This window comes from Lissotriton vulgaris, chromosome 2_1 (assembly GCF_964263255.1).
Source record: "Lissotriton vulgaris chromosome 2_1, aLisVul1.2, whole genome shotgun sequence".
NCBI classification, from domain to species: domain Eukaryota; kingdom Metazoa; phylum Chordata; class Amphibia; order Caudata; family Salamandridae; genus Lissotriton; species Lissotriton vulgaris.
Window position 1 is genome coordinate 398277477 of NC_141687.1, and position 23292 is coordinate 398300768.

Here is a 23292-nt window from a genome sequence, read left to right on the forward strand (position 1 = left end):
TGCTGCTAAGGGAGTAATGTCCCGAACAGGTGGGAGAGTTGTGTTCTGGAGGGTGCTTCTCTTGGGAGAGTGCGCAACCCCAGAAGTAGAGGTAGGGTGGGGCATTTGTTGCCCGTGACCTCTGATCAGCCTGAGGGTGCGAACCCTAGGTTGGAGGATCAGTGGTACTTTGGAACTACACTGAGAAGGAGGGTGGAGAATGGCTATTGTATGCCAGGGGTTACTACCCCCACTCTGTGAACTGGCAAGGACCAGTGGTATCTGGGTGGCCTAGGGCCTGGTCCTGGACGTGGACAACTAAGGAGTACCGGTGGGGTAGCCTGGTTGGGCTTGAATTTTTTTTTCTCATGTATGCTTGTTTTGGAACAAAATGGCGTAGAACAGGAGGGTGTCCCTGCAGTGCGGGCCCGCGTCCTTGTTCTATCGCCCAAAGCAGGGAAGTCCATCACAGCGGTGATTGGTTTGCCCTGCGTTTTGGCTGGAAGGGGGTTGTGTTGGACTTGGCCCTTCTGGCAGGTTCACCCCAGAACCTTTTGCCTTTTAATGTTACATCATTGTAGTGATTTCTGGTCTTTGCGCACTTTAGCACTGTGGCGCAGTGTAAAGTGCGTGCCCTCTCTGAGCCCGTGTGTGAGAATGGCCTGCCCTTCCATAGGAATGCATGGGGAATATGTGTGTCCATGGAAATTCCTGATGCGTGGGGAGTGCAAGGTTGAGTTTGGTATGTGTGAACTCGTGAGGTTGAATGCTGCACGATGATGTGTGCAGCTTTAATGTGGCTAGTGTGAAAGTGCCACTTCTAGAAGTTGGCCTGCCTGTGCAGTAAATGTGAATTGAACGTCTGGCTTGTGACTGGCTGGAGCTGGCTGGTGCACCTGGCTCCAAGAATCAGGATGGGTCTGCCCCGGTGGTGAGTGGAGAGATCTGCATGTTGATGTGAGGGAGGGGTGCACCTGGGACCTGAATAGGGCTGGGCTTTCCCCACACAATGCTGGCTCCGCCCCCTGTGGTGCGACTGATGACCCTAGTCTGTCCTGTGGGAGAGGGGCTGAGCAAAACAAAGTGCTCCAAAACCAGCTGCGTCTGGTTTTCCTCCACCCTGCACCCTAGAGACAAAGGGATTTAGTGTATAAAAAGAGGCTGTGACCTCATGTTCAAGGTTCTTGTTTCCGGACTTGAATCTACCAGGGGCGTGCTGCTGCTGGGGCCCAGGGGAAGGCTTGCCTCCCTGGGCCCTGCCCAGCCCCTGGATGCTGATGGACTTCTTGTGGACCCTTCTTCCTGGCCCTGGAAGCCTTGTCCTGGGATGTCCTGCTTGTTGCTGGGCCCTTTTCTTTCCTGGGGGGTCATTCCTTGGGGGCCTGGGGGTCTCTGTACCCCCTAGCGCATGGGAAGTGCTTTATTATAGCTTGCCCTGTTATTGAGGGAGGCTACCACTCATTACTGCCTTTGCTAATCGCAGCGCGGGTGCCTACCCCGCACATTTTATTATTTACGAGAAGGTGCCTACCCTGCATGATGCCAGTGTCTTTGAGGGCCGATGCGCAGGTGCCCACCCTGCGTCTTCATTATTGCATAATTTAATTCAGGGTGCCACCCCTTTTTATAGGCGTCTTAACGGGTGTCCACCCCATTTCTATTTTTATTTTATTCACCGAGGGAGCCTATCCCTCGATTTGGCCCCCGAACAGTCACCGCCGCGGCCGGAGACAGGAAGTCAGGCCGCCGGGCGCCTGGAGCGGGGTGGGACTTCCACTTGCTTCCAGGAAGTCCCGCCCGCCCTCGCCCATGCCAGTGGCACAGTGTAAATTGTGTGTTTATTATCTAATGTGTTTGGTATAATACAAACGCTATTTTTGATATAACCTTGTGTGGAGTTCCTTTTGTGGGGGGCCTGGGATGTTGTTGCTGGTGGGTGCGTGCACAAATGCTTTACACATCGCCTCCGAGATAAGCCTGACTGCTCGTGCCAAGCTACTAAGAGGATGAGCAGGTGTTATCTTGGCGGGTGACTTCCTTGCCCCGACGTAGAATGGTGGTTCCTGCCTGGCTTTGGCGCAAGCCTTAGCCAACCAGAAATTCCCATTCCTATTCCCATTCCTAACAGGTTTGCACTGTGGGAAAGGAAATGGAACGAAAAGAAATAGAAGAAAACAACTTAAGTAAGAGGAAGATTTAAGCTCTCATATTTATATCCTCGCTCACGAAATGGTGTGATCCTGGGCAGGTTGCCTTATCGCTCAGTTCCCCAGTTCTATCATTTGTTCACTTTGACAGACATATCAGCACACAAAACAATTTTCGTATTTAGAGCCTAGACCTTAAAGAACGTTTTTTTGAAAATACCAAAGAATAACCTTTAAATGCACGTGTTCATCCTAAGACTACCTACTTGAAAAGGTTTAAAGGCACGGTTTAAAGGCACTCTCTGGATGAAGAAGTACAACGCTGCTCAAGCAATGAAGTGAAGAAGCAATATTTAAGAAGCTTTCCACAAGACAGGAAGGTTGACTGAATAACTCATCAAATCGAAATGTCGCTTTAAAATTGTCAAACATATTTAAGAGATCTGACGTGGGTAGTGATAAGAAAAAGCTCGATTAAAAAAATTGAAAAGCCTCATAGGCCATATATGGTATAATATTGGTGCCGCTGTCTTAGTGACAGAAACTGATGTACGGTGAACACTGTAGATATTTCCAAGGAACTTAACTGTGTGTTTTTACACATTTGGTGCTCAAAACAGCTGCCAGGTTGAGAGCACAAGCGTCCTCTTTCTCAACATAAGCACCTTCACACAAAGACACCACCAGCCTCTACTGTTGGGGTCTGAGCAGACCTCTGAGTCCTACTGATTCACTGTCTAACCTCTCTGCTAAAACTAGCAAAGAGGAGATCAGTTTGAGGTGATTGTAGTGTTCAAAGCAGTCACATTAGGGTTCTTGTGAAGCGGGTGTAAATGCCACCGCCAGTGCTTTCACAAGTGACACTGAACTAACGGGTCGATTATGAATGCTTATCAACTGTCAATGGCCAATCTAGCAGCGAAATAGTCAAAAACCTACTGCCAAACCAGGAGACATTTCCTGCACTCTAATTAACACCCCATATCTCCCTCCCGGGCCCACACGCTACGGCCCATCTTCCAATGCACTCCTGTCCCCTGAAGAAGCCCTGTGCATTGACAGTGCTGTGCACCTGGATAAGTCCCGGCATCTGCAGAGCCAGATAAGCCTCGGGTTTGGCCTAGAGCCACAGTCTGAAATGCGTGAAAGGACCGAGCCCAAGGATGAAAGGGCAGGCCAACAGGACAGGTACAGCGGCAGGAAATCCAGGAGGCAGCGCTGTGCGGGGTTCCTGTGCCATATGACACAACGGACAATCGTACAGAGTATCGGGCGGAGGCAAAATGGGGCGGAAGACTAGCCGTGGGAGGAGAACCGACGCAAAAGCTACTAACAGCGCCTAGGGAACGAGGGGGGATTGGGGGGAGTGAGGAGAAGGTACCCGCCACCTCCCCTTCATCGCTTGGAAAGGGCCTTAGTTGGTGCCCGCCGCCCTCTGTTCGGTGGAAAGCCCAGGCGGTTACTCAGCAGTTATTTCAAGCAAACCGGAAACCAGCATCCTAAGGTGACCCCCACGCTGGAGCCAGTGAGCGTGTCCGCTTGCAGTGTGTGCAAATACCTGAAGCACCCTCTACAGCGGCGTTAACTGTGCCAGGAGGTGAATAGATACCTTCTCCTCTGCTCCCAGAGTCCCGATAACACCCAGGGGCTCCACTCTGGAGCCGCGGGCCACGCAAGGAAGGGGCCACTTCAAGGAGCACGGATGAGCACCAGAACGCAGGTTCCGATAAAGGTTGAAAGGATGGGCATCAGAACACAGAGTTAGACTTAGGGTGCACGGATGAGCATCAGAGCGCAGGGACCGATGCAAGGTGCACGGATGGGCATCAGAGCTCAGGGTCAGATGCAGGAGGCACTGATGAGCATCAGAGCACAGGGGCAGATGCATAGTGCACGGAAGAGCATCAGAGAGTAGGGTCAGGTGCAGGAGGCACGGATGGGAATCAGAACGCCGGTAAGCCGGGAACCGAACAGCAGACCTCTGCGGTAGGAGGAGGGACCACCAGCACAGCTCCGGCCCGGCCCTGTGCAACTCACAGGCAGTGGCTTCCATGAGCACTGAACCTCCGCTGACCCAGCCTCTTCCTTCCTGTCTGGCCTGAGGGGAGGCCAAGACTCCAAAAGCACGCACGCCCCCTCCGATCAATCAACATTCTCACCACAGAGAGGAGTCACTCCATTGTTGACGAGACGCCCAGTTTACATTGCAATTTATCCCAGGTTATTAAACCCAAAACGTCCACTCGCTGTGAGCATAAGTACGTCCCAGAGGGATTCCGAACTAAGAAAAGCATGACAGCATACGAGAGAGAAGCGCTTTGCCTAAGAGCATGTGAGGCAGCAGGCAGGACAAAAGCAATTACAGACAAGCGTGGTGTGCGCGCACTGCAAGGAATGTGTGATATGCAGCTGGGACCCGGCCGCGCTGCTGCTCGCTCCAGAGCTCCCTAGGCCAGGAGAGAGAGAAGGCGGGACGTGCACCTGCCTTTGGCCACTTGCGTGCTGTCTTTCTTCGAAAGACGCGCGCAAAGGCCAATAGCGTGTGAGCCCAAAAAGAGCATGTGCTCAGAGTTAAAAGTCATTACTAGAAGCCTCACCGAGCAGCGCATGCACGCTGGCTCAGGCGAGACCTAAAAAACAATCTTCAAAAACACAACCAGCACTCTACCACGTTGTGCTAAAGGGGAAAAAACTGTTCCCTAAATGGAAGCAGTGGTAGGAATTGAACCAATCAAAATGATGGTAAAGAAGGTAGGAAGGGAGGAAGAAATCTAGGAAGAGTAATGAAACCCATCGAATTGCTAGCAAGCAACAAAGATTGACAAGAAAGTCAACCAATGATAAGTAATGAACTTAACCAAAGTGCACAGTAAGTATGGGTATTATCTAGATTACTTAGTTCAACAAAAAGAGCTAAAGCAATCTTTAGGAGAGGCCTAAAAAAACCTTTACATTCACAACCGTTAGCAAGAATACACCCAGCTTCTGTCCAGCAAATATACCCTAAATCACGCTGTTGCATGCACTGGAATGTAGTTTCTCTGTTACAGAAGCTCACTAAGCAATTTATTATATTAGAGCATATGGTCTATTTCAAGTTCTACAAGTGATGCTGTACATCAACAGGAACAGACAACCTTAAGCTTGCTTTCGGTACCACACGAAAACAAGGTTTTCTGCCCCTAAACAAGGCCTCAGATTAAAATGATAGCTCATTGATCAGAAAGCACACAAACTCATAACTGAAGGGCAGTATGGATTGAAGGCGCAAGAATATACAGATATGTAATCCACCACAAACTGAACACCTTTTCTTTGGAAGGCCCAATACTCACCTCTTTGGGGGTGTGGTGGTCTGAAACCCTCTGCCCTTCAAACAGAAACCTGAGAGTACTCATTGGAACGCCCTGGGTGAAAAAGAAAAAATACTTTTAGGATCCAGTTGGTGCCCAAAAAAACATGCTGAGAGTAAGAAAAGAAAAAAAGCCAAACCTGTCTTTGAGAGTATGACTCTTTAAGTTTCTTGAGATGTGTTGTCATTTTCACCTTAAAGTGGATTTCACTACTGTCCTGTGAAGAGAAAAAGCAGCGGTGTCACTATCATGCATTTATGTGATCACAGTAAAAGTCAAATAGAGATGGCTAATGCCAAGGGCTCCAAAGATATGGCACGGTTACAATGGGTTCTAGACCAGGTCAGAGGTGACAGGATATATTTATTATTAAAAAATTGGACACTGCGAAACCACTACACTTTGGAAAGGATACTGGGAGCAAAAAACATGGCTTCAGAGGCCTGCAGGGATCTGTGTCACGCGGGAAACCGCCATGACACAAGGCTGTTGGGGGCGTGGCTAGCTAGCCAACATGGCGGACGTGTCCGCGTAGAGCTCCAGTGATCGCCCCTGCTTTATCCTGACAATAACCTGGTGGAGGTGTTTTTTGCAGCCTACAGCGCGGAGCTGGTGCGGGGTCACAGCGGGAGCCCGTGGAGCACAGCGGAACCGAATTGAGCCAGCGGCCACGGCAGGAGAGACAGTCGGTGGGCTGTGGCGTTGAGGCCCACGACAAAGATGTGCGAAACGCGGCTGGCGGCCGTTGAAATTGCCGAGCGTTGGGCGCTGCCCTGAGCCTGGACGACCTGCGGCTCCTGCTGTGGCGCCGCCGAGGAGCGCGAGAGGCAAGGCTACTGGCCGAGACAGGAGAGAGACACCTCCTGCAGCCAGGTGGTGTGGCTGCTCCGGAGCCGGGTCGGGGCTGGGGCCTGGTACCACCTCCTGTGGAGCCCAGAAGCAGCGAAAGGTCGCAGCCTTCCCAGACACGGCACGGCTGCCTGGTGACATCGGATTGCTGAGCGGGTGAGGAGAGGGGCCTGAGGAGGATCGGGCCCTGGGGCAACGACCTCTCACTCTGAGGAGCCGGAGTGGTGGCGGCAGGAGCCGGCGGCCCCGGGTGGAGGACTGGGAGCTGAGAGACGGCTGCTTGCGGTGTGTGCTGGCTGAGTGGAGCGGCGGCCAACAGTGGAGCCCGGGAGTGTGGCCAGGGCCGAGGGCCACATTGGTGGAGGTCATGAGGAGGGGCCGCCCAGAGGACTGAGGCGGGCGGCGCAGTTCGCCACTGGATTGGACCGGTTACAGCGTGGGGCACTGTGCAGTGCGTACTGAGGAGGCGGGCGATGCCCTGCGCCTGGCTGTACTAGGGGACACGAGCTGCGACCCTTTGGACACAAGCAGGCACATACGCGTCACCTCAATGGGCCCGGGTGCCATTTTGAAGTTAGCGCCATATTAGCTGCTGCTGCTCATTGTGAGGCCGCCTCCCGGAGTGGGATTGACGCTGCGGTCGGAGGGCGCCCAGGACAGTACGGGGCAAGCTGGATTTCGTTGCTGCGGTGTTGGGGCCTGCATGACGTAGAGACACTGAGGTGGTGCAGTGGTAGCTGTCCGGCGAGGGGGCACTGGTGCAGCGGCCCCTGGAGAGACAGGGAGGACACATTTCTGCTGAGCGGCGTGGTGCAGGTCAGTCAACTGCTCAAGACACCCGCGGGGCCGACTTGGGTTGTCGGGCGCTGGGGCCTAGTCGAGGCTGGCGCGCGGACCGGAGACCACCTTGGCAGTATCTGGTGGCACTGGCCTGGTAAGGCGTCATCTCATCTGGAACTCTGGTGGGGGCCTAGCCCTGGGAGACAGACAACTGTCGACATGAGTGGATGCCTTCTGCGCAACAACTGGCGATGAGCAGACTCAGGGACAGAAGCAGCAGGAAGACGATGGCTGGACTCGCCACACGGATCGCAAGGCGCCGGTCTGGGCCCAGCGGCGGCCAAGATGGACTCCCTGCTCGCAGCAGTAGAGCGCATAGGCACCACGCTGGAGCAAACAAATGTATCCCTAGAGGCCCGGATCGACAAGGTAACGTCAGACTTCACTCTACTCCACGCCAATCATCGAAAACTGGCGGAGTCGGTCGCCGAGCAGCGCCAGTCATTTCAGGAGTTGCAACCTATGGTGCGCAGTCATACCTAGGCGCTCCAAGATATCATGGACAGAGTCCACGTGCTGGAGGATCGGATTGAGAATGCGGAAGGGCGCTCTCGGCGCAACAATGTTCGGGTGGTAGGCCTACCTGAGGGCGAGGAAGGTAAGGACCCGGAACGATACACGGAGAACTGGTTGCGGGACCTCCTGCCCCCGGAGGTACTGTCCAAGCACTTTGTAGTAGAAAAAGCGCACGGGTGCCGGCGCAGAAGCGCCCAGCCTCGCCAGTTTCACTTCAAATTGCTTAATTATCATGACTGGGATGTGGTGTTGAGCGAAACGAGGAAGCTGGACAATCTAACAGTGGGGAACAGCCGTGTGATGCTTTTTCCGGATTACACGGCATCGGTGCAGCGAAGGAGGAGCACATACTTGGCGATGAAAAAACAACTGAGGGAACTGGGACTGCCATATTCCTTACTGTTCCCTTACTGTTCCCCTCTCGGCTCTGCGAGATTACCAAGGACGGGGCCCGCTTCTTTGACACGCCGTCAGACGTCTGGGACTGGCTGGAGGAAACGGGACAGTGGAAGGGCACACGGCCTGCAAGCGAGGAGGGTGAGTGGCAGGTGAAGAGATCGAAAAGGCGCAGAAAGCGAGGTGCCCGTCGTGGACAAGGAAATGGCCCAGCAGCGCCCAGCCTGGAGAGAATGCGGCTAGAGCGGCAGGAGGCACTTGAAGCGGTGGTGAACCTGGGAGCAACGCAGGGCGGGGCCTGAATGGCCTCATAGGCACGCAGCGAACCGGACTTGAGCGGCCCGTCCTCCTCATAAACTGTGCTTTCTGAGGACATAGTCATGCCAGTGGTGACACCGCAGACTGCTGACCTCCTTATGTAATGTATTATGTGGGGAACATACCAGGGCCTCTACCCTTGGGCTCGACACTAGATTGGGATATCTTTTTCATGTTACTGCTGTGCGCGCCACTGGGAAATGTTTGCTTTTCTCTACATATGCCCGCACTGCTGCAAAATTGCGAGACCGCTAAGCTGAAGGGGATGTTGCAGAGCCGGGGTTAGCGGGAGCTATGTGTTTATCCCACTAGCGGGCTCCCCTGCAGGTGTTCCGCACTTGCCCGGTGCAGTCGCAAGCACTAGACATTCCAAAGCTCCTTCCACACTACCAGATGATATGGGTTAGGGGTGTAGGGTAATGCGGTTGTTGGTAGCACGCGCACCCAGACAGCGGCCACGTTGAGTTAACCTACACTTATGTGGTGGATCTTGCAAAGGTTTGGACGTACGCCCTACCGGGACACGCCCTTTTTGTTATACTGTTTGTATTCGTTCACATGTTCCAGTTGCAGCACACTGACCCTTCTTTCCCCGCTAGCGTACATGGGCCCCACCCCTGAGGCGCTCCCTTGCTCTTGCGTGCGAAACAGAACCGACATGACGCACACAATAACCTGGAACATCCGCGGAATACACACTCCACTACGTCCCGCCGCTACTCGGTGTTTTCCTACCTACAGCGCCACGAGGTGGGGATTGCCCAACTCCAGGAGACACATATGACACTAGCCGTGCTCTATAAGCTGCGCAGGTGCTGGAGGGGGCAGATATTCGGCACAACCTTTTCTGCTCATGCGCGGGGCACTCTGGTCTGGGTACGGGCGGGCGTCCCTTTCAATTGTATGGAAGAGCGGGTGGATCCTGCGGGCAGGTATACCCTAGTGCGGGAGGTACTGAAAGGTCAGGAAATCCTGTTGGGATCCCTTTATGCCCCGAACACAGATCAGCACTCCTACTTAGAGAACCTGAATCACGTCCTACATCCCTACACAACAACATGGTACTAGATGTGCGCCTGGACCGTTCTTTCCCTCCCCTCCGAACTACGACAGTGGCATCCCATGCTCAAGCGTTTAGGGACTGGCGTGTACACTGGGGGTGTGTGACCTCTGGCGCGTGCAGCATCCCACGGATAGAATTTACTCTTAATACTCCGCAGTCCACGACTTGCTTATCCGGCTGGATAGGATAATAGGCACACAGTCGTTGCTCTAGGTCCCGCTCCTCGCCAAGACAGAATACCTAGGGAGGACACACTGACCACAATCCCCTATGGTTCCGGATCAGCTGGGAGGCAGACCGCCCACCGGTGCACACGTGGCGGCTGCAGCCTGCTGCGCTCGAGGATGAGGAGTTTCGATTCTCACTAGGCACAGCCATTTTAGCTTACTTTGAGGACAATGAGGGGACGACGGACAGTGCATTGGTGGAGTGGGAGGCACACAAAGCAGTTATTCGTGGGCACTGTCTGGGGGTCACATGGAATATACGCGCAACGCTGTCGGCCTCTCTGACACGACTGGAGTTGGAGCTCCTCCGATATGAGGGAGGGTGGGGGAGGGTGGGGGGGGGGTGAGCATTTGCGGGCGCTAGGTGACCTGCACGCTAAGCATGCAGAGCTTATGGAGAAGCTGCGCTGTCATAATTATGCGGAACATACGGCCAGGACACATGCCAGGGCAGACAAGGCTGGCCGGCTAATAGCCTGGCTGGTGTGGAACGATGGGCGCGGAGTCCCCATAGGGGCACTGTGCACAGCGGAAGGGAAGATGGTATATACACAGCGAGAAATTCACCGCACTTTAACCGACCACTATAAGCAGTTATATAAAGCCCGCGGCACTGGCCCCCGGCGAGCGCTGCCCTCGTTTCTGGACGCTGTCACTTTGCCTACGGCGTCTGAGGAACACAAGGGCGAGCTCAATGCCCCCCTCACACTGGAGGAGGTAGATGATGCGATCGGGACATGGTAACCGGTAAAACTCCCGGGCCGGATGGCCTACCCGCCGAATATTATAAGGCGAACAGGGTTACTTTGGCGCCCCTGCTCCTTCAGCTGTACAACACCGCAATAAGTGAAGGTTCGTTCCCTCCGTCGATACAAGAAGCGTTCCTGGTCTCCTTGCCCAAGCCAGATAGAGACCACACTGCACTGGGTTCGTAAGGGCCGCTGGCAATGCTTAATACAGACTATAAAGTCTTTGTGAAGGTTCTGGCGGAACTGCTCGCGGTAGTGGTCCCTCACTTAGTGCACCCCAACCAAAAAGGGTTTGTGCCGGCGAGATCCACATCCCTGAATCTTAGGAGGTTCTTTAGGGTGGCGGCTGAAGCGACGAAGGAATGGCCCAGGGCGGAATGCCTGATAATAGATCTGGAAAAGGCCTTCGACTGCCTGGAGTGGGGGTACCCGACTGCGGTGCTCTCAAGCTATGACCTAGGTGTGGAATTCCTGCAGATGGTTCAGCTCCATTAGAGGGGCGTGGCTTGGACGCCGATCGGGATGGCGGCGTGAGCTTGCAGCTCCGCGCAGGGTCCCGCTATTTCTCCTGAAAACTACAACCGGGGAGACCCCTGACCGGCGCAACTGGTCTGCGAGGTGTAGGGGAACCACTGGAGAGCGGCTGAGGGCTCTTGGGAGACCGCTTGTGCCGCCGAGACCTTGAGAGACGAAGCCGGAGGTGTTGCCCGGAGTGAGAAGAAGATGGAGGCGGAGAGGGACGATGGTCTCTGAACCGAAACCGAGGTGAACTGGCACCGGCCTGCGGAGTGGCCCGCCTTCTGTGAGATTGGAGTTACGGAGGCGTGCTGGCGCGGACCTGTGGGGCAGGGCTGGGGGCCTGGAGGTCAGTGTTGGACTGGTGTACAATTTGAACGCACCCGTTTGTGCCTCCCCCTCCCCCCTCCACCCGGCCCTGGCGACAGTGGAGCGGGCGGCCCTGGCACTCCTGGTTCTTTGAGTTGCCGGCACAGTAGAGGTACTCCACCACAAAAACTGATGGTGCGCACGTCCCCCGGGCAGAGGATACCGGGCTTTGGAGAAGTGTCCGTGTGACGACGACAGAGGCACCTAAGATGGCGGCTGCAGGAGGGGCAGCCATTACGGAGCAGGGCCGGGAGGACTCAATCGCGGTCTCTCAGGTCGGTGAGGCCCGAGCCTCACCGCTGATGATGGAACAGGAGCAAAGGCTGAACCAGCGCCTGGACACTATCTTGGAGGCCATCACCTCGACTAAGGAGGCATTGCAGCAGGACATTGCGCAGGTCGCCACGGGGCTGGGTCTCCTGAGGGCGGATCATGCCAAGCTGGCGGACAAAGGTAAGGACCATGAGCAGCTACTTCTAGACCTGAAACCGGCGGTGGTGACCGCGGAACATAAGATTACGGACATCCTCAACCGTTTGGACAAGCTGGAGAGACGAGCGGAGGATGCCGAAAGCCGTAATCGAGGGAACAACGTACGGGTCGTAGGCCTGCCGGAGAGAATTGAAGGATATGATGCAGTGGCCTACATGGAGAACTGGTTCCGGACGGTGGTGGCACCAGAGGGCCTCTCATCCTTCTCGTTGGAACGGGCACATAGGGTGCCGGCTCGCCCACCGGCGCTCGGCCGCCCTCCTAGACCGATGGTGGTGAAGCTCCTCCATTATAAAGATCGGGACCTGTTAATTCAGAAAGCTCGAGCATTGGGCCCATTTGAGGTGGAAAATAGCCGAGTCACGATTTTCCCGGACTATACGCAGGCAGTCCAGAAGAACAGGGCATCCTTCCTGGCGGTGAAAAAGGAACTGAGGGAGGAGGGCATCCAGTACTCATTGCTCTTCCCGGCCAAGCTGCGAGTAATCCTGGATGGGAACACTCAATTTTTTCAGACTCCTGATGAAGCGTGGTCGTGGTTAGAATTGTATCGTGCCGGCACGGACAGGACTGGCAAAAGTCAGCGAGAGAGGCCTAAACCGCTTCAGGTCCGGAAATCCCAACGGATCCGCTCACGTAACAAGCTTCAAAGAGCGAAACGGGAGGCTCAAATGGCTGCGGACAAAAGAGGGGCACTGGCAGCGACGGCGAGTATCACAAGGTCGCAACAGGAGAGTGACCTGCTTGTATCGGACTCTGGCGAGGACGGAGGCAGGACCGGAGAGGAATTATCGGAGGCGGAGAGTTCGAAGGGCCCGGCGGTCACCCCACAGACGTCCGACAGGATCTTTAATGGCTGACTCATATATGGGACTTGTGACACTGTACTTCTCGCAGAGAAATATTCAGTTGGTATTAAAAGGGCTGCCAGGTAGGGTGTGGCATCAGCACTGCGGGATGGAAGGCGCGGGGCACGGGCTCCGCTTGCCCGGGGTCGGCGATAATTCACCCCCTCGGGGCCCTTAAGGCCTTCTGGCGACCACAGATTAGTCTGATTTGTGTTATGTTTAAGGTTTGGATCAGGGCTGAAACTGGGTTTGTAGGCTCTGTCCTGGGGAGTGGGGGTTGGGGAGTTTTTTCTATAATTCTTTTTGGGGGGGGGGGGGGGCAACTGCTGCGATGTGGGTAATGAATGGCTGCACCTGAACTGGATCGTTATGCTTTGGCATGGGGACGTTACCTAACTTGAAATGCCTAACATGGAATGTCCGAGGACTGCGAACTATGGTCAAACGCCACAAGGTGCATGCTTATTTGGTGAGGCGGGGGGGGGGGGGGGGGGGGGGGTCCAGATTGCAATGTTGCAGGAGACTCATTTAACTAAAAAGGAATGCACTGCGCTACAGAGTAGATGGCGAGGTCAGGTCTTTAGCGAACGCGGAATAAGTGGTTCCAGAGGGGTCCTGATATGGGTTCGAGCGGGTGTACCATTCCAGATGCTGAATCAGCTGGTGGATCCTGAGGGTAGATATGTGGCGGTGGAGGGGAGGTTGTATGGCCGGGATGTGGTTTTGTGCTGTGTGTATGCTCCGAATGTTGACCAGGCTCGCTTCTTTGATGGCCTGTCGTGCTCACTGGCCTCTTTCTTGGCGGGGCCTGTGCTCCTGGGAGGGGACTTTAACTCAATCACTGATGTGGCAATGGATAGGCCTCACCCACCACTGGTTGATTCCCCAGTACGAAGACTAGCTGCACACAGGAAGGAGTGGCAGGAAAGGTGGGGACTACTGGATGTGTGGCGGGAGCAACACCAGGGTAGTAGGGATTATTCCTTTTTCTCGGCCCTCCATGCTCTACACGTCAGGATCGACTCGGTCCTGTGCAGTGGTTCCCTAGCTACATTGGTCACTCATACGGAGTACCTGACCAGGACCATCTCGGATCATAATCCTTTGTTGGTGCACGTACAATGGCAGCGTGCGAGATCCGCGATTCCAACATGGCGGCTTCGGCCCGACACCTTGGAAGACTCGATGTTTAGTGACGCGGTCCAACGGGGCATAGACCAATACTTTGATGAAAATGAGGGGACAGCTAATAGTAGGTCCACTGAATGGGACGCGATGAAAGTGGTGGTGAGAGGAGTGTGCATGGGTAGGTTTTCGAATGCCCGAACGTCGGTGTTGAATGCGCTTGCTGGAGCGGAAGAGAGGTTGAGGGGTCTCGAACAGCGTAGAGCGGACCGACCGGACTTACAAGCCCGGTTATTGGAAGCCAAGGAGGCAGTGGCTACCGAAACGGAACGGCTGCGGAGCTATGATTATAGACAATATGCCATCAAAGCACATGCTGAAAGGGATAAGGTAGGCACGTTCCTGGCCAGGCTCGCTAATCCTGAACTCAGAGGCTTCCCAATCTTGGGCATAAAAAATGCATCGGGGGAGATGGTTTATTCACAAACAGCGGTGATGGAATGTTTTCGGACCTATTATGCTGAGTTGCATGAGTGTCAACTGGGGGTGGAGGCCTGGGAGATCAGTGATTACTTGGAATCAATGCAGCTGCCGGTGCTGGATGTCGACGATGCGAAGGACCTGGGAGGGCTTATCACGCTCGCCGAGATCAGGGCGGCCATTAAGCATATGGCGAGGAACAAAACGCCCGGGGTGGATGGCCTGCCGATTGAATTTTATCAAAAGTACATAGACAGGGGGGCGTGGCTAGCAGCCGACGATGGCGGCAGCCTAGAGGGAGAGCTCCGTGCTCGAAGCGGCTCCCAAATAAATCCGGACTTCCATCCGTAGTTTAAACTTCCCAGGCGGGAAGGCAACGAAGCCCAGGACCGGGCGGCAGCTAACCGGACCAGCGCGACCTCAATCCGAGGTCGGGAGCCACGGTTCTTGCAGTCCCTCGTGTGGGCCTATCCACAGCATCCGGACCGGGGACCACAGTAGGCGACGGGCCGGGCAGGAAGTGGCCCGTCTCGGCCTTAAACTACCGGAAGTGCCCGGCCACGAAGAGCGGCGGCCTGAAACACCGGGGCGCCCAGTCACTAACGCCGGACCTCACGAATCCGAGGTTACTGGCAGAGGATCCTTCTGCAGTGAGGGCTGAGCGACGGCCGGCGCGCAGAACAGGAGCACCGAGGCGGCGGCCGCCATCTTGAGAGGCAGTGACCGAAGCGCCGGGGCAGGCGTCTGTGGACCCGCGCGGCACCGTACACCACGCTGTGAGTCCCCCCGGGCGAACTGAGCGGCTGAGGGCACATTGGCCGAATAGAGCCTGGGACACCTCCGCCAGGATTAGGTGCGGTGAGAAGGAAGGCGCCCGCACGGAGTACTCTTCATGAGCCCAGTGGAGTATGCCAGACAGTGACCGAGGCACCCCCACATAGGGTCCCAAGAACTAGCCCTAAAGACTGCTAACAAGGGGTGGCACACGTGAAACTGCAGGAGGGCGGAAGGCAGTAGTTCCCGGTAGCATACCCCACACGCCAGCCTAGGACTTGATTGGCAACCCCACGCCACCATACAGCAAATGCCCCGTCCTGCCTGATTTCACTACTGGACGCAGCAACCAAAGCACCTCTCAGGCGCTACACCTCGCCCCGACACCCAGCGCGTGCCCCAGGAAACCCCCCGGGTGGCAGGGTGTGGAGGATAGGAAGGAGCGGCGCCAACCTACAGTTCAGCCAGCCCGAGTCACGTAGAGATGGCTGGCAAGGGGCCTAAAAACGCGGCGGCGCAGACGCGCCTGGACCGGTTCGCGTACGAAAAGCCAGGCTCACCCTCGCAGGAAGCCAAACCACAATCGGGCAAGACGGCCGAAGTGACCGGTGGCAAGAAAGCGACCATTGACTACGTCATGCGTGCCCTCACACAGGTACAAGCCACGGTGGGATCAATCTCAGCCGAGATCACACTTATAAGGGCGGACTTTCACAAGATGACGGAAAAAGTGAACAATATGGAGGTGGTAACCAAATCCTTGGTCGAGGACGTGTCGGAGCTGCAAATCAGCATGGAACGTATCTCGAAAGAAAACAGGGAACTGCGCGACAAGCTCGATGACCAAGAAGGGCGCTCGAGACGGAACAACATACGTATCGTAGGTGTGCCAGAATCGGAAGACACAAGGGCAATGGACCTCTATGTGGAGAACCTAATCAAAGAGACTCTGAAACCCAAAGGACTCTCTGCCTTCTTCACGGTGGAAAGGGCGCACCGGGTGCCGGGCGGGCGCCCTAAGACTGGAGCTAACCCCAGACCGATAATAGCAAGACTCTTCAACTTCAGGGATCGAGACGCCATCTTACAGGCGGCGAGGAACTCGCCCCCCATCAAGATACAGAACGCGACACTTGCATTCTTTCCTGATTACACGGCCGAGGTTGCACGGAGGAGGAGAACCTTCTTTGAAGTAAAAAAAGAACTGAGAGCCAGAGAAATCCCATACTCTATGCTTTTCCCAGCCAAGCTTCGAGTCGTAGCTGACAACAAGACTTGGTTCTTTGATTCCCCGGAAACGGCGAGGGACTGGCTGGAGGGATGGAGGTCAGCGGGCCTCCCTCGTCGCTCCAGCAGACATAATAAACACCGTGCTACAGGCTCCCGACAGGACTCGCAAACCAACGACGAAGATACAGAACTCCAGTCCCCGATGGCCGAACATCAAGAGGACAGTGCAGACGGAGAACAATGAAACACGGCAATTATTTGTGGAACCGATGGAGAAAGAAAAACTACAAGGCCGCCATGGACACTGGGCGGAAGGGCCTCCGCAGCTGAGGAAGGGAGCCGCTGACCACGGAGAAACCTTCACCCCAGCGAGCAAGTACTATGTTATGGGTTGGGATCAAGCACTCTGCTAAGTTTGGGGGGCGGGCAGTTTGGAGTCCGTTGAGCAGGGGGGCAGGGAGGGGGGGAGTTGGGGGGGGGGGAAGGGGTTCTGGTTCTTAGTTTTTACACAGGGTCATGTTAGCTACGATAGGGCGCACACACACAGAATGGTGAGGTTACGATACACGGGCCTCCTGGTCCTCCACGCACGGAAGTCATCCATCCACATACCCGGCCATGGTGGGGGAGGGCACTGACATAGGGCAGGTGGCCCCACTGCGCCTCATGTCCTGGAACGTGAGGGGGTTGGGTGATAAAATTAAGCGAGGCCTGGTCCTACAAAGCATTAGAAGATTGAACCCCGCCCTGGTCCTGCTACAAGAAACGCACCTCACCGGCACGGCCACAAAGGCCCTGGACAGGAAAGGCTATAGTATGCTAGTCCATTCTGAGTTCACGAAGGGATCCCGGGGCACCGGGATATTGATTCACCGTTCCTCCAGGTTTATAACCCAATCAACGGCAGTGGACACACAAGGACGCTTCGCAGCGGTACATGGGCAGTGGGAGGGAAAACCGCTCAACGTGGTGTCGGTGTATGTTCCGCCGGCGCTACACACCATAGCCTTCCCGGAACTGGGGAAATTCTTACTAGGCCTTCCAGAAGGGGACCTGATATTGGGTGGGGATTTCAATGCAGTGGCACAAGACTCCCTAGACCGGCACCCAACGCGTACACAAACACCGGGGCACTCCAAACTACTTGACTTCATGGAAGCGCAGGGCTTAGTGGACATATGGAGGCGACTCCACCCAAACGATCGGCAGTACACATACTACTCGGCAGTCCACGATAGCCTATCGCGGATTGACTATTTCTTGACGTTGGGAGGGGGTCCCCTTGCCTTCACTGATTCCCAGATTAAACCACGGGGAGTCTCCGACCATTCCCCGCCGACGCTGACACTGTCCAACCAGGAACGGGCGTACAGGCGAGCTTACCCCATCTACCCGGGTTACCTCAGGGAACCAGGTATAGCTAAGGCTTTGAAAAGAACCACACGATCCTACCTCGCCGAGAATGTGGGATCAGTGGATTCGCCTACAATCCTGTGGGAAGCCTACAAAACAGTACTCCGCGGACAGGCGATTTCAGTGATCACGCAGCACAAACACACACAACGTCAGGAACTGAGGGGCCTAGAGGACCAGCTAGACAAGGCGACACAGGAACACGAAAGTAATCCGACTGGGGATGCCAAGCATGCGCTCCAGCTGGCTCAGCAGCATCACACTGGCTTTCTGCGTCGCAGAGTGAAAGACAATATGTCAGCGACTGCGAGCAGGGTGTATGACGTGGGCGACAAAGCCGGGAGGCTTCTGGCGTGGCTGGAGAAGGCGCGGGGGGGTCAAAGGGCCATACTCCAACTGAAGGACCCTAGTGGTGAAACACAGTCCAGCCCGGCGCGGATAGTGGAACTCCTGGCAGACCATTTCCACTCCGTGTACTCCCCTGACTATATGGTCACACGAGACTTGGCAGAGAGATCTCTCATAGGGGTACCGGTCCGCACCCTCTCCCCAGACCAACGGGATGAGCTTGAATCCGACCTGACGGCGGAAGAAATACAAATGGCCATATCCGCGCTACACCCGGGGAAGGCGCTGGGCCCCAATGGTGTACCGATAGAGTGGTACAAAACCATGTCCGAAACGTTGTCCGCACCATTACTCGATATGTTCCGGGAGTGTCGGGTGCAAGGCCGATTGCCTCCTGACCAACGCACGGCCACAATTGTCGCGATACCTAAGCCCGGCAAGCCCCCTGAGGAATGCGGATCATACCGCCCGATTTCCCTCCTTAACGCCGAAAGTAAAATACTTGCGAAACTATTGGCCACCAGGTTGATGTCCCACCTAACACATCTAATACACCCTGACCAGTCAGGCTTCATGCCACACCGGAGCACGGCGCTGAACCTGAGGCGGCTGCATGGAGTGCTGGCCCGCGCCCCGCAGCTGGAGGAACCGGCAGCGGTACTGTCACTGGACGCCAAAATGGCGTTTGACATGGTGGAGTGGCGCTATCTCTTTGCGGTCCTGGAACACATGGGTTTCGGCCCGACGTTCATATCGTGGGTCAGACTACTATACACCGAACCCGTGGCGCGGGTAACCGCGAACGGACATATTTCTAGAGAGTTTCCGCTGGCGAGGGGCACGAGACAAGGATGCCCACTCTCGCCGCTACTGTTCGCCCTAGTGCTGGAACCCCTGGCCACGATTATCAGAACCACCCAGCTGCTGAAAGGCATACAGTGGGGAGGCGGATGGGAGGATAGGATATCCCTGTACGCAGACGACATGCTCGTCTACCTCACGGACCTCGTGAACAGTATCCCGGTACTATTGGCACTGTGCGAACGCCACGGTGCGGCTTCGGGATACAAAATCAACTGGTCCAAGTCCGTCCTCTATATGATACAGGGCGAACTTCCAGCCCTGCCGGAAGATTGCCAACTGCTCATAGAACGTTTCTCCTTTAAATACCTAGGGATACGGATAACGATGGACCACTCCACCTTCCTTGAACTAAATCTTAAGCCCCAGCTGGACAGACTAAAATCAGATGTGCGCCACTGGAAAACTCTCCCCTTAACACTCCTAGGCAGAGCTGCGCTCTTCAAAATGATGGCGCTACCCCGCTTCCTCTATGTTTTAGAGAATACACCAGCGACGATCCCCGTAACATTCTTCCGCCAGGTGTCGGCACAACTGTCCGGCCTTCTGTGGGGAGACAAACCAGCCAGGGTGGCGCAGGTGAAATTAACCAGGGATTGGTATAGTGGGGGGATAGCCCTCCCCAACCTCGAGCTGTACTACTGGGCCTCACACCTCAAGGTGATCAACCAGTGGGTCCATGCAGCACAGGACGATCCCGCGTATGAGGCAGATCGACGCCAACTGGGTACGTCCACCCTCCTAGCCCCACTTTACAACAAAGGCATAGCAAGGAAGTTGGAGGGACCCACCAAACACACAGTAGCCATCTGGCACAAAGCGCAAAGGCGGCTGGCATGGGAGGGAGTGATTACTAAACTTACGCCACTATGGGATACCAAAGCCCTCGGTAACCTGCGCAGTTCAAAAGGGTTTGAACAATGGGACACCATCGGGATTTCTACGGTGGGCGACCTGTGGACGAGGGACGGCGTGCTCTCCTTTGCGACCCTAAGGGAGCAATACAACCTTGAGGTGACAGAAACATATAGATACATACAAATTAGACACGCACTCTTGTCAGTGATGGACCCAGGCATGACACCCCCGGAATCGGCTCCGTTAGAGGACCGGTTACTCACGGACTACATGGAGTCCAGCGCAACCTCCCTCACCTACCGCAAACTGCTGAACAATCTGCCGGATCCCCTCGGAAAATTGAAGGAATATTGGGAAGACGAGGTTGGGGACCTGGACGAGGCTGACTGGAACGCAGCTCTGGCATCTCCCAGGGAGGCAGGTGTTTCCACCCGATTCAGATTGGTCCAATTTAAAATACTCCACAGGGTCTACTACACCCGCACGACACTACACAAAATACACAGAGCAGACCACCCGCACTGCCTGAGAAATTGTGGGGAGGAGGGTACACTGTTCCACACTATCTGGACCTGTCCAACCATACAGAACTATTGGAGGTGTGTAACTCGCACGATCGGCCAAACCCTCCAGAACCCGTTCACTCCCGATCCTAGAGTCTGCCTCCTAAATGTGTGGGGCCCGACAGACCTGTCACTTCATGCGAAGAGTTGGGTGGTCATTGGTGTAATGATGGCAAAGCGTGATATTGCAAAAAACTGGGGGGCACGGGAGGCGCCAACACTGGCGCAATGGTGCAGGAACATGGATGTGCTTATGGTGACAGAGAGGGCTGTGTATCAACAAAGACTTAATCCACGCAAATGGAATAGAATTTGGACACCGTGGAACACATATAGGGGGGACATTTGTGAGCCTCTTCCTGAGGAGGAGGATGAGGACAGCTCTGGGGACGAGGTGGATCTGGAGTAGTGGGGGGGAGGGAGGGAGGGAACCCAGGCAAGGGACCTGCCACAAAGACTTGGGCACCACAACCCAGGCAAGAATGTAAGAGCTATTAAGGGCCCCATGGCCACACCAATGTTATACTGGACTACTGTGCCGGATCGTGAACTTTGACCCTTGAAGTAGCAAGTTTTAAGTTGGGGGGGGTAAAATGTAAAAGTTGCTCTATTGATCGGTGGCAGCTGAATGTTGAGGCTGCTCAGCTGAATGTATAACTGTCGTTTTATACCTTGTGCTAGCAACAACAAAAATAAAACTTTTAAAAAAAAAGTACATAGACAGTTTGGCGCCTAGATTACTGGTGGTGTACGGGGAGGCTCAGAGGCTGGGGCGAAGGCACTATCAACGCCTCCCTCATTGATCTGGGCAATTGTTGAAACCCGGCAGAGAGGCGTCCGATGTAAGGTCATATAGGCCGTTGTCCATGCTGACAGTGGACTACAAGATATTGAGCCGTATTCTAGCCACCAGGTTGGCCCCGCATATGACCAGGCTGGTGCACAGGGACCAAGCAGGGTTTATCCCTACGAGGAACGCGGCGCTTAATATTCGTCGTCTAGTTGGGATATTGGAAGGCGCGACAGAGGAGGACGGTGACCCGGCGGTGTTATCTGTGGATATTGAGAAAGCCTTTGATAGCCTGGAGTGGGTCTACTTAGAGGAAGTCCTGGTGAAGTTTGGCCTTGGCGAGGGGTTTCGTAGATGGACGAAGGGGTTGTATTCTTCGGCCACAGCGAGAGTACGCCTGGGCACTCTGGTATCCGCTGATTATCCAGTTTGTAGAGGGACGAGACAAGGGTGTCTGCTTTCCCCATTGCTGTTTGCACTGGCGATGGAACCGTTAGCGGCGCGTGCCAGGTCGGGAGTCATGTACGCGGGGATCGAAAGAGGTGAACAGTCGCATTATATATCTTTGTATGCAGACGATCTGCTGCTGTATATGGCGGATGCGGAGCAGGCTCTGGAAGGGGCGATGGATATGTTGTCTGAGTTTGGTCGGTTGTCGGGCCTCAAGGTTAATTGGACAAAGACTTGTATCTTTCCGCTCAGGGCAGACACGCCGTGTCCCCCTCGTGCTATAGGGGTGGTCTGGGAGCCATCTTGCTTCACTTATTTAGGAGTCCGAATCTACCACGAGGTCGCGAACTTATTGGAGGGTAACATTGGGCGATGTATAAGAGCACTGAGAGGCTGTATGTCCTTTTGGGCTACCCTCCCTTTGTCTGTGTTGGGTAGAGTAGCTCTACTGAAGATGGTGGCGCTCCCACGGTTACTTTATTACTTTCGCACGCTGCCCATTTGGATCCCTCAGAGGATCTTTAAGGACCTGCGGACGATGATAATCGACTTCCTTTGGGGGCACGGTCGCCGTAGAGTGGCATTGAACACCTTGCTTCGACCCAAGCTTGAGGGGGGGGATGGCGGTCCCCGACTTTGAGTTGTACTACTTGGCCGCGCAGCTTCAGGTTCTCACGCAGCACGTGGCTAGGGTATTCAGAGGGCCAGAACACGAACGAGAGCACGGTATACAACGTCATGTCCTGGCTTACAATATCATGCAGCAGAAAGTGGAGTTGCGAGGCCTCACTATGGAAGAGAAGACGCTCAGGTTGTGTTGGCAAAGGAGTTTGAAGAGAGCGAAGGCGTCCCGACCGTATGCGCCTGAGATACCGTTGGGAATGTTGACTGCGCTGCCGCATGGGGGCGATTGGTCTCCGCTACTGGAGTGGGAGGAGTTGGGACTGCAAGTGGTGGGTGATCTGTATATTGATGGGACGCTGGTCCCCTTCCAGACGCTGCAGGAACAGTTTGGGCTGCCGGAGGGGAGCTTCCTCTTGCATGCGGCTGTGGTAGCAGCGATACAGAAGCACTGGAAAGGGGGGCTCCTTGAACCGGAAACGACTATGGCTTGCCAGTATGTCGTGATGGCCGCAGGTACATTTAAAGCGGTGACCTGCCTACATAATAGGATGCTGCATGAGGGGTTGGATCCGCTCCTAGGCTTGAAATCGAAGTGGGAACTTAGCATAGGTAGGCCCATTCCGGACACGGTGTGGGGTCATATCCTTAAGCGTACGTGGAAGGGCACAAGGAACGCACGCTTTCAGCGGGTACATTTTTACATTCTGCACAGGGCTTACCTGACCCCAGAGAAGATTAAACGGTATTTCCAGGTGCAGGAGGCAAGATGTCAGAGGTGCCTGGCACTGGAGGCTGATATAGATCATTTGTTATGGGGCTGTCAGAAGCTGAAGCCTTACTGGGCGGAGGTTGGGGAACTCCTAAATGCAGTGACCGATCGGGAGGTGGATTTTGACATGGCGGCATGTTTGTTGCTCTGGTTCCCACACACGAAGAATACAAAAGTTAAAAAACCCACGCACAAAGCAGGCCATACGTTGGATGGAGTATTCACCAACAATCCCGAAATCTCCATCACAGAGGTCATTCCTCTAATCTGGACTGATCATTCTGCTATATGCTTCTCTATCCCTACTAAACCCACGCCCCCTCGGCTGTCTCTTCCCCATTCGAC

At 55.0% G+C, this 23292-nt stretch overlaps 1 protein-coding gene across 1 annotated transcript in view; it reads right to left on the reverse strand.

The window, feature by feature from the left end:
- The window catches only part of SUMO1 (small ubiquitin like modifier 1), a 108962-nt gene that overhangs the window by 25800 nt on the left and 59870 nt on the right, over positions 1-23292 (reverse strand). Inside the window, exons 3-4 of the mRNA XM_086955261.1 lie at positions 5619-5696; positions 5462-5533 (exon numbers count right to left, since the gene is read on the reverse strand). Coding sequence (XP_086811387.1) covers positions 5462-5533; positions 5619-5696 — 150 coding nt within the window. The remainder of the gene's footprint in view (positions 1-5461; positions 5534-5618; positions 5697-23292) is intronic.